This window comes from Leptinotarsa decemlineata, unplaced genomic scaffold (genome assembly GCF_025532065.1).
Source record: "Leptinotarsa decemlineata unplaced genomic scaffold, Ldec_3_MD MMD2_tig00000090_RagTag_RagTag, whole genome shotgun sequence".
Taxonomy (NCBI): Eukaryota; Metazoa; Arthropoda; class Insecta; order Coleoptera; family Chrysomelidae; genus Leptinotarsa; species Leptinotarsa decemlineata.
This window is the reverse complement of record NW_027412541.1, coordinates 6197053-6207568: the sequence shown is the minus strand read 5'-3', so window position 1 is coordinate 6207568 and position 10516 is coordinate 6197053. Positions and strand designations below refer to the sequence as shown.

The 10516-nt window shown below is 37.8% G+C and overlaps 3 protein-coding genes across 3 annotated transcripts; 2 read left to right on the top strand and 1 right to left on the bottom strand.

Moving 5' to 3' along the window:
- Nucleotides 1-1028: 1028 nt before the first annotated feature.
- LOC141481226 (uncharacterized) lies at nucleotides 1029-2033 on the top strand. Its single transcript, XM_074172430.1, has one exon. The coding sequence runs from the start codon at nucleotides 1029-1031 to the stop codon at nucleotides 2031-2033; it is 1005 nt and encodes a 334-aa protein (XP_074028531.1).
- Nucleotides 2034-2113: 80 nt separating this feature from the next.
- LOC141481225 (uncharacterized) lies at nucleotides 2114-6214 on the top strand. Its single transcript, XM_074172428.1, has one exon. The coding sequence runs from the start codon at nucleotides 2114-2116 to the stop codon at nucleotides 6212-6214; it is 4101 nt and encodes a 1366-aa protein (XP_074028529.1).
- Nucleotides 6215-6822: 608 nt separating this feature from the next.
- On the bottom strand, nucleotides 6823-7338 carry LOC111505059 (uncharacterized). Its single transcript, XM_074172432.1, has 3 exons — nucleotides 7257-7338; nucleotides 7127-7201; nucleotides 6823-7068 (listed from the first exon to the last, which is right to left on the bottom strand). Exons 1-3 carry the CDS (start codon nucleotides 7277-7279, stop codon nucleotides 6843-6845), a joined length of 324 nt encoding a protein of 107 aa, XP_074028533.1. The 5' UTR covers nucleotides 7280-7338; the 3' UTR covers nucleotides 6823-6842.
- Nucleotides 7339-10516: the final 3178 nt, after the last annotated feature.

Below are 10516 nucleotides of genomic sequence, written 5' to 3'. Positions count from 1 at the left end.
GTATGTCAATTAATATTGAATAGGAGTGCCTAACGTGTGATCCAACATGTCAGAAGGACACTTGTCTTTGTTAACCAAGTTACTATCATCAGGAGAAGTCATCTAGATGTAGATAAAAATAGCAGAAACATTCATGTAGGATGTCGTTAAAGAAAAAAATAAATAATGATCTCCTGACATTTGTAATTTATTTTGTAATCGAAATAGGGAAAAATGAAATTTTTCAAACCATTCTAATTTAAATCGGTAGAAGAAGGCTTCATGATTGTATCGTCACCACCTCCCTGTATAGTGTGTTTGTCTGATTAAGTAGAGTTTTTGTTTTCATTTTTTTTGTTTATATTCTTATCGCGAGACGACTGTGGTTTTCTGTCTGCCGCGAGAGGAAGAACATATAGACAAAAGGTTCGATTCCGGAGAAAGAACCGAAAGTGCTCGAGAAAACTGCAGTTGTACTGGAAAAGTGCAGTTTCTTATCTCTCTCTCTCTCTCTCTATTCACCGATTCCTCAAGTGCCGTTGTGACCAAAATCAAGGTAAGGAAATCACAGACACGTTAAATTCTCTCTTTTTGATATCATTATTATTGTTAGTTAATTCTCATTCATTAGCACCACTGAACAGAACGAACTACTCGATAATTTTCAAAGACCTATTAAAACAGTCCACTAAGTTACCCAATATATAACATGGTCCTTCGAGCCGGATATTGTGAATTCTTGAAAATTTTCGTTTGTTCGTTTTGTTCAGACTCTTTAGTTCTCAGACAAATACATTTAATTTTCTCCTGTTGGCAAAAAACCCAAGAAGTCAACGTTCTGTTGAATACCTCTCTATCGTTTTGTTTTTTAATTTCACATCCAATCTTTACTTGTTTTTTTTTTTGAAAAATATTTAATACTTGGAGTTTTTGCTAGAGGTGAGATATTGATTCTCAATATACGAGGTGTGATCGAATAATTTTGTTCGGTACGATTATATATCAAGCTATTTTGAAGCTTGTTATTTAGCAATTCAGTGTAGTTCAAGATGACGGCTAACGCGAATAAAATAAAACAATGTCGGGCTCTTCAACAAATTTGTATAGACCGTATGAGCGATATTGCTGAAATAGCAGAAGCTGCCAAAACGTCTGTGGATCTTCATTCTCTATTTAAATCAATGTGTTCGCACTTAGAAAATATTTATCAAGACTTTGAAAAGCATAATGCAGTTCTTTTGCCACTCCTCATTTCAGTGGATGAATATGACAATGAGGAATTTAAAGTTCTATCCAGAGGATTTTACAAGCATTATTATGCAGCAAAATCTACCTTTTCTCAATTATTCAATACAGTCGATGTTGTAAACAACCCAAGTCCACCCGAAATGAGTCATGTGAGATTGCCAAAAATCGAACTTGTTAAATTTGATGGCAATTTCAAGCAATGGAAAACCTTTATTGACATGTTCAACAGTTTAGTCCATGATAACTCCTCTTTGAAAAACATAGATAAATTTAATTACCTAATCTCATCTCTGTCGGGGTCTCCGTTAGCACTTGTGAAGTGTAACCCTATCTCGGATGCAAACTATATTGTTGCATACAATTCTTTGATAAAACGTTACGAAAACAAAAGACTCCTTGCGAATGCTCACTATCTCGAGTTAGAAAATGCTCCTCGAATCCCTGATAATAATATTTCCTCTCAAAATCTCAGAAAACTCGTAGACACGTTCACAGAAAATATTGCAGCTCTGAAAAATTTAGGGTTTCCTACAGACCAATGGAGCTTTTTGCTTTTTAATATGCTTGTACGGCGGTTAGATTCAAATACAGTTGGTCGATTCGAAATTGAAATTGGTTCTGATGACATACCGACATTTGATGACCTTCGAGATTTCGTGCTAAAACAATCTAGTGCCTTAGATAGAACCTTCGATTGCACACAGAAGAAAATTCCTAAACCCGGTATTAAAGCCAGAACACATTTGCAAAACTCATCTTCCAATTTTACCCCCGAAGATCGTTTCACGCCCAGGTTAAACAAGTGATCTGTTCAGTTTGTGATGGCAATCATCATATTTACAAATGTCCACAATTCATCTCTCTGAATGTTAAGGATCGCTTTAATATGGTGAAAACGAAAAGATGGTGCTTCAACTGTCTCGGTTCAAGACATGTGATAAAAGATTGCACTTCAAAATCACACTGTCTTAATTGTGGGCAGACACATCATACTTTGTTACACTTTGGCATCACCGCTCCTCCCATAAATCAACTTCATCAAGATCAAAGCTCATCTCTGCCTCCTGTAGGAGATAACCTACCACAAAATCAAGCTTCTTCTGCTTTCACGAACATCAAACCCTCAACTCATTCTCAATGTCAACCGTCGAACATGAATACTACCATACTCTTATCAACAGCTCTTATTGAAGTTCTTGATGCCCGCGGTGACTATCAGCAAATTCGTGCCCTCCTCGATTCAGGTTCACAAATCAACATTATAAGCCAAAGTTGCTGCAATCGTCTTGGATTATATAATCAAAACCACAATATTTCCCTCTCCATCCAAGGTATAAATGACATGAATTCCTCAGCTTCTAAAGCAGTCTCCCTGCAGATTCGCCCGTGCACTAGCCCTAAACCTCTTATCAAGTTGAATGCCATCGTAATGCCCAAGGTTTGTAATAAAATGCCTAGTCATGACCTCAATGTTACGTCTTGGTCTCATTTGTCGAACCTCAAGCTTGCTGACCCTCATTTCAACATCTCCAATGAAATCGATCTTCTTCTAGGAGCCGAAATATTTTCTTTGATCCTAAATAGTGGTCGCCGGCCTGGGAAACATAACGAACCCAACGCATTTCATACCATTTTTGGTTGGATTCTCATGGGATCAATTCCCAACCCTTCTAGTTCGGAATTACTCACATCTTTACATTGCTCTTGTAATCCTAATCTCGACTCTACACTCAAACGTTTTTGGGAACTGGAGGAAGTCCCAAGAATATGTAAGTCCTCTCCTGAAGATTCTGTTTGCGAAGATATATTCTCTAAAACTGTGTCCCGAACAGCCTCAGGCAGATATATAGTCTCACTTCCCTTTCGAGCAAATGCACCTATATTCTCTAATTCTCTAGAACTCGCTCTCCGACGATTTCATCTTCTCGAACTCAAATTGAATAGAAATCCTTCATTGAAAGAACAGTATTCTGAATTTATGCGGGATTATCTCTCTCAACACCATATGTCACCTATAACAGAAACATACAATAACGCTGATGAATATTTCATCCCACATCATTGTGTTTTGCGACCAGAAAGCGCTACCACCAAACTGAGAGTGGTATTCGATGCTTCTGCGAAAACCACAAGTGGGGTATCACTCAATGATACTTTATTAATAGGACCCAAGCTTCAGAGTGACTTGGTTACTCTCCTATTGAGTTTCAGAATAAATCCTATCGCTCTCATGGTAGACATTCGTCAAATGTATCGTCAAATTCTCCTTTCCATACAGCATAGGAAGTATCAAAAAATTCTATGGAGATTCTCTCCAAACGAGCCAGTTCAGAAATACGTTCTAAATACTGTCACTTATGGAGTGAGCTCGGCCCCTTTTCTTGCGATAAGAACCCTTCTGCAGCTTGCTCAGGATGAAGGTGAAGAATTCCCCTTGGCAGTCAAAGCCATAAAAACCTCCTCCTATGTAGATGACATCGTGACAAGTTGCCAGTCAGTTCAAGAAGCTCAAAGTCTCAAATCTCAACTCATTTCGTTGCTCAGAAGAGGAGGATTCGAACTTCACAAATGGAAAAGTAATCACACTTCTTTACTTGCCCAAGAAGTTTCGGATAACTCTACCTCGCTTGATCTTAATAATGATTCAACTGTAAAGGTTCTAGGTTTACAGTGGAATGCTTCCGCTGATCATTTTTCTTTCACTATATGTTCCAAGTCAGTACCTTGCTCCAAGCGAAATATACTTTCCGAAATTGCCAGGATATTCGACCCCTTGGGATTTCTTAGTCCTCTTACTCTTTTTGCAAAAATGCTCATTCAACATTTGTGGACCTTAGGAATAGGCTGGGACGAAAATCCTCCTTCGGAAGTGACATGCATTTGGAATCGGATAAAGGATGAGCTTCCAATTCTCTCAAACATTAGCGTTCCTCGCTTTCTATTCCATACCTCTTCTTTTTCCTGTACCCTGCATGGCTTTGCTGATGCCAGTGAACATGGTTATGCGGCCGTTATATACTGTCGATATGAAACTATGGATGACATATGCGTTAGCCTGATATGCGCAAAATCCAAAGTATCTCCTCTTAAAACCCTCTCTATCCCAAAACTCGAACTCTCTGCGGCTTGTCTACTAGCTGATCTCCTGTTTTTCGTTATAAAGATTTTTGACAAACAAATTCCCGTAAGCAATATTTTTGCCTGGTCAGACTCATCAACAACCTTGTCATGGATACGTTCGTCTCCTCATAAATGGAAAACTTTCGTGAGTAACCGCGTAAGTCGAATTCAAGACAAGCTCTCCCCTGAAGTTTGGCATTACGTTCCATCAAAAGACAACCCTGCTGATTGTGCATCTCGAGGCCTTTTTCCATCCCAGCTAATAGATCATTCCCAATGGTGGGCGGGGCCTTCTTGGCTTCGCCAACCTTCGACGTTTTGGCCCTCCATGGTTAGCTCCGCTGAGTTAGATGCAGAATATCTCCTGGAAGAAAAAAGAACTGTTTTGTCCACCCAAAGAGAAAGTAATTTTCTCGATATCCTGTTAGAAAAGTATTCCTCCTTCACCAAAATTCAAAGGATTGTCGCTTATGTAAAGCGTTTCCTTCATAATTGTCAGCTTCCTCCTTCCGAACGAAAGTTGTCTTACCTCACGTTCGAAGATCTCCATCATGCTTCACTCTCCCTAGTTAAACATATCCAATCTCACGTGTTCCACTCTGAAATCTCCTCCTTACTCAGTGGAAAAGTTTTAGAGAAATCACTCCGCAAGTTGAATCTCTTTCTTGACACAAATGGTCTCTTGAGAGTAGGTGGTCGTCTCACACACTCCAAACTCACTTATGACAAACGACACCCGTTATTATTACCCAGCAAACATCGGTTAACCGACTTAATCATCGAAAGTGTACACTGCCAATATTTCCACCCTGGTTTCCAAACTCTGTATTTTCTCTTACTCCAGAAATACTGGATATTATCTGCGAAACGCACCATCCGTAAGAAACTTTCAAAGTGCCTTACATGCTGGAAACAAAATCCCATTCCATCCCGAGCTCCAATGGGAAACCTCCCTCCATTACGCGTGTCACAGATAAAACCATTCTCTTGCATTGGCATCGATTTCGGCGGACCCTATTCCATAACTCTCGGTCGACATCGTGGTGCGAAAACCCACAATGCCTATATTTGCCTCTTCGTGTGTTTTGCGACTAAGGCACTCCATTTAGAGTTGGCGACAGATTTGACATCCGAGACGTTTTTGGCAGCTCTGCGGCGCTTGATTGCTCGACGTGGTAGGGTTACAAAGATATTTAGTGATAACGGGACTAATTTTATTGGAGCCTCTCGAATCCTCAAAGGTTTTCATATTGCTGCTCAACAAGAGCTAATCGAGTGGAGTTTTATCCCCCCTTCTAGTCCTCACTTCGGTGGATTGTGGGAGGCTGGTATCAAGTCAGTTAAAAATCACATCTCTAGAGTCCTTGGAAAACAGCTTCTTACCTACGAAGAATTCAACACTTTATTGGTCCAAGTAGAATCAGTTTTGAATTCTAGGCCGCTCTGTCCAATCAGCTCTGACCCTAATGATCTGTCCGTTCTCACTCCAGGTCATTTTTTAACTCTGGAACCGCTGAATGCTTCCCCCGATGAAGAGCTTGGCAAAGTCACGTTAAATAGACTATCACGGTGGCAGTTGATTCAACATTTACATAAAGATTTCTGGTCGCGATGGAGCAAAGAGTATCTCCATACCTTGTTCCAGCGAGGCAAGTGGACTGATCCTACTGTTAACATTGAACTGGGTACGATGGTTTTAATTAAGCACGACTCAATGCCTCCCTCACGTTGGCAACTTGGCTGTGTGGTTGAAGTTTATCCGGGCACAGACGGAATAATACGCGTTGCCTCAGTAAAAACTCCTACTGGATTGCTCAAACGGTCAGTGGTAAAGCTTTGCCCTTTACCACTCGAAAATAATCAATAAAATGCCTCGGCATTTTAGGTGGGCGGTATGTATCGTCACCACCTCCCTGTATAGTGTGTTTGTCTGATTAAGTAGAGTTTTTGTTTTCATTTTTTTTGTTTATATTCTTATCGCGAGACGACTGTGGTTTTCTGTCTGCCGCGAGAGGAAGAACATATAGACAAAAGGTTCGATTCCGGAGAAAGAACCGAAAGTGCTCGAGAAAACTGCAGTTGTACTGGAAAAGTGCAGTTTCTTATCTCTCTCTCTCTCTCTCTATTCACCGATTCCTCAAGTGCCGTTGTGACCAAAATCAAGGTAAGGAAATCACAGACACGTTAAATTCTCTCTTTTTGATATCATTATTATTGTTAGTTAATTCTCATTCATTAGCACCACTGAACAGAACGAACTACTCGATAATTTTCAAAGACCTATTAAAACAGTCCACTAAGTTACCCAATATATAACAATGATATAGAGCGAGGAATATAGGTCAAATTCATCATCAAACGGCTTGGAAAAATTAAATATTGAGTTGTAGATATTTTGATAGTATCTTGATAGGCTACCATTTAATTTCCGCTCAAAACTGATATTTGAAAGAAAATAAAAAAAAAAACAAACACAGTGAATTTAAAATATTTTATTAATTTTTGTCTTCACCGTGGGTGTTGGTAGTTGTTGGAGGTTGGCTCAAGTTCGGGGAGGCAGCAGGAGGTAGCGGCTCAGCTGTTTCTTGTTTCCCGTCAGAGGTGGGCTTGGGTTTGGGGGAAGAGGTAGACTCCGGTGGAACGTATTCTTCTTGCCCCGTACAAGTGCAGAATCCCCACCACTCGGGACAAAAACTGCATCTTGCATTATCGATGTTCAATCTGCAAACATTCTGACATCCATAAATTGATATTATAATTGAATTTTAGAAAAACTCACGAAAAATCTACCTCCTCATCCGAAGATGAATAATATTTTTCTTCTTCCCCCATCGAATAATACACCTTGTCATTTCTGAAAAGCAATGATTGATCAATATTTGAAAGGTAATGAAAAAATAATCACTTACGAAGAATCATTTGTGTTTTCCATAATCTGCAATGAAAAAGAATACAATGTTATTGATATTAGTGAAAAAGTAGCATTCTTAAATAAAAATCTTTTATCAAGATTTTAAAAATGAAAATTCGAAGGATAGAAGGTATATAAAATCTAAGGTTACCACATGTTACTTTTTTTTAGTGAAAAGTTTACCTGTTAAGGGCGTATTATGCCTTGTTTTAGTCAATATCAGGTATTGTCACAAAAGTATTTTCACCGTAATGAATTTGACGCAAATTTCTTGCTCTATATCATAAAAACCTTTTTCTCTTAATAGCACGTCCAAAGAAATTCAAGTTCTGTTTCTATTACAAACAGTTTACTACCTTTCTGTTAGACGATATTCCTATTTTTTGAAAATATGTAGCATTTTTTGTAAGCAGTTGATGTGCATAAAATTTTGATTAGCGAAACATCCTAAATAACGATCTGATTTCCAATCAATTTCCAGACGAAACCTATAAAAAGACGTACTACTCGATATTTTAATTTTCCAAGTTGTCGAATAATGAAATACGATTTCACTACAAAAAATATGTTTATCAATCGATGATTTAAATATAAAAGTAAATTATATTTTATTCTATCAGAAAAATCGGTTCTAGTTCATATCATAAACGATTTTTGATCTTTCTGTCATGCCTTATTTGTTTGAGACGTATTTTGAAGCACTAAGCCACTCTGTATACGCGTATTATGCATTGTTTTGGTCACTATCAGGTATTGCCACAAAAGTATTTTCAAAGTAATAAACTTCACATAAATTCCTTGCTCTATATCATAAGAACCTTTTTCTCTTAATAGCACGTCCAAAGAAATTCAAGTTCTGTTTCTACTACAAACAGATTACTACCTTTCTGTTAGACGATATTCCTATTTTTTGAAAATATGTAGCGTTTTCTGAAAGCAATTGATATGCATAAAATTTTGATTAGCGAAACATCCTAAATAATGCTATGAAAGAAATGATTTCGATATTTCGAATACTAAATTTGCATAGTAATTTTGAGGTGAATTTTATTGGCTGATAGTCTGTATTTTCAAACGAAAATTGATTGGAACCGAAAAATCGGTTCTAGTTCATACCATACACGATTTTCGATCTTTCTGTCATGCGTTATTTGTTTGGAAAATGTGTGGCAAAAATAACGTTTTTTCGAAACGTTTGGAGTTCCTGAATTGACTGTTTCAACGCATTGAGATTTTGCGAAATATTTTATACGATAATCGCGACATAAATGTACGTTTTATCGCGCTAAATTTTTGTCAATTTTTCGAAACGATTTTCATGTCATTTCTGCATCATTTTCTGTGACGCATCACGATGCAAATCAAATGTGTTTTTAGAAGAAATGAGACTTTGAAAAATGCATTTTTTTTCGATGCGATTCAAATGACAAAACTGTCTACTTTAACGCATCGAAATTTTGAAAAATTTTCAATGCGTTTTTCAAGACAAAACTGAACATTTTATCGCATTATATCCTCCTAGATCCTCGTTACCACATTTCTTTCTCAAATGACCCCTCTATATGAATTTTTCTGTTATATTTACCTTTATCTGGTTAACTCCTCCTGATGATGCTAACTTGGTTAACGAAAATGTGGCTTAGTGCCCTTCTGACCGCAATCTTTGTTTTTTCTCTGTCGATAAATTCTACATTTCTTCTCCTTTCATTTAGCGTGATGTGCGTGATGATCCGAATAATATATAATTCTTATCATATATCATATATAATTCTTATACACGTCACATCTACCTTGAGTTGGGTATTCTACAAGGTTCCGCTACGAGGTCTTAAAATGACTAAACTTAAGGTCCATGAGGAGAAGCATTGGATTTTGAGCCAGAAACGACGTTTTTTTATTAAATGGCGTATTTTGAGATATCCTGTACACATTAAAGAATCGCATGCTAAAAGGATAGAGCCCCGTTAAACTGTCCTGTTCTTTAAATGACGTATTTTGGGGACATTCTGTAGACATTGAAGAATCGTATGCTAAAACGATAGAGCCCCGTTAAACTGTCATGCTTTTTCTTGAATGAGAAATCCTGTACATATTGAAGAATCGCTCGGCAAAACGATAGAATCCCGTTGAACCGTCATGTTCCTTAAATAATGTATTTTGAGACACCCTGTACACTTTTAAGAATCACACTTTAAAGCGATAGAGCCCCGTTAAACTGTCATGTTTTTCAATGACGCATTTTGGGACATCCTGTACACATTACCATCATGTTTTCTTTAAACGATGAGACACCCCCGTATATCTCGAAGGCAACCATGTTTTTTTCTTTGACGCTGGTAACCATGTTTTTTCTTTAATGCGATTTTTCATTCATTTTTATAATTCAACAACGCCGACGTATTTTGAGACACCCTGTATACATTGACGCCACTAACACAAAAACGAAAAACGCATGTGACGTATTTTGAAATGTATTTGAAAAATACCCTCATTGCCCCCATTTTCAAACGTTTCCCATTAGGATCGCACGCTAAAACGATAGAGCCTCATTAATTCGACATGTTTTTTCTCAATTGAAATACCCTGTACACATTGAAGAATCACACCTCAAAACGATAGAGCTTCGTTAATCTGTCATGTTTTTCTTGAATGAGACCCCCTGTACACATTGCTCTCATGTTTTTTTCTTCAACGCTGCACTGAAAGCCCCGCTGCCATGTTTTTTCCTTCAATCCGATTTTTCATTCAATGTTATTATTCTACCGTTATTTTTCACGTCGACGTATTTTGAGACACCCTGTACATGTTTTTTCCTAAATGATGAGTCACCTTGTATGGCAGTCATGTTGTTTTCTTCAATCCGATTTTTCGTTCATTATTATTATTATATCATTATTTTCCACGCTGACGTATTTGAGACACTCCGTACATGTTTTTTCTCAAACGACGAGACACCTTGTATGATAGCAATGTTTTTTTCTTCAACGCCCGTGGCCATGTTTTTTTTTTTCTTCAATCCAATTTTTCTATCATTATTATTATTATATCATTATTTTCCACGCTGACGTATTTGAGACGCCCTGTACATGTTTTTCCCCAAACGATGAGACGCCCTGTATACCTATTTGTTCTCATTCCAAGCGCGTTCGAATCGTTATCTTTCAAACCGCGATAACGCTGCTCGATTCTCTACCGTACGCGTGACCTTGAAATTGACAACCATGTTTTTTTCTTTAACGCCCGTGGCCATGTTTTTTT

What these genes read in the sequence shown, in the direction of transcription:
- LOC141481226 (XM_074172430.1), top strand. Translation starts at nt 1,029, where the DNA reads ATGACGGCTAACGCGAATAAAATAAAACAATGTCGGGCTCTTCAACAA.
- LOC141481225 (XM_074172428.1), top strand. Translation starts at nt 2,114, where the DNA reads ATGGTGAAAACGAAAAGATGGTGCTTCAACTGTCTCGGTTCAAGACAT.
- LOC111505059 (XM_074172432.1), bottom strand. Translation starts at nt 7,279, where the DNA reads ATGGAAAACACAAATGATTCTTC. An exon ending in GAAAACACAAATGATTCTTC is followed by an intron (nt 7,202 to 7,256) that starts GTAAGTGATTAT and finishes ATTGCTTTTCAG; the next exon opens with AAATGACAAGGTGTATTATT. An exon ending in GATGAGGAGGTAGATTTTTC is followed by an intron (nt 7,069 to 7,126) that starts GTGAGTTTTTCT and finishes GAATGTTTGCAG; the next exon opens with ATTGAACATCGATAATGCAA.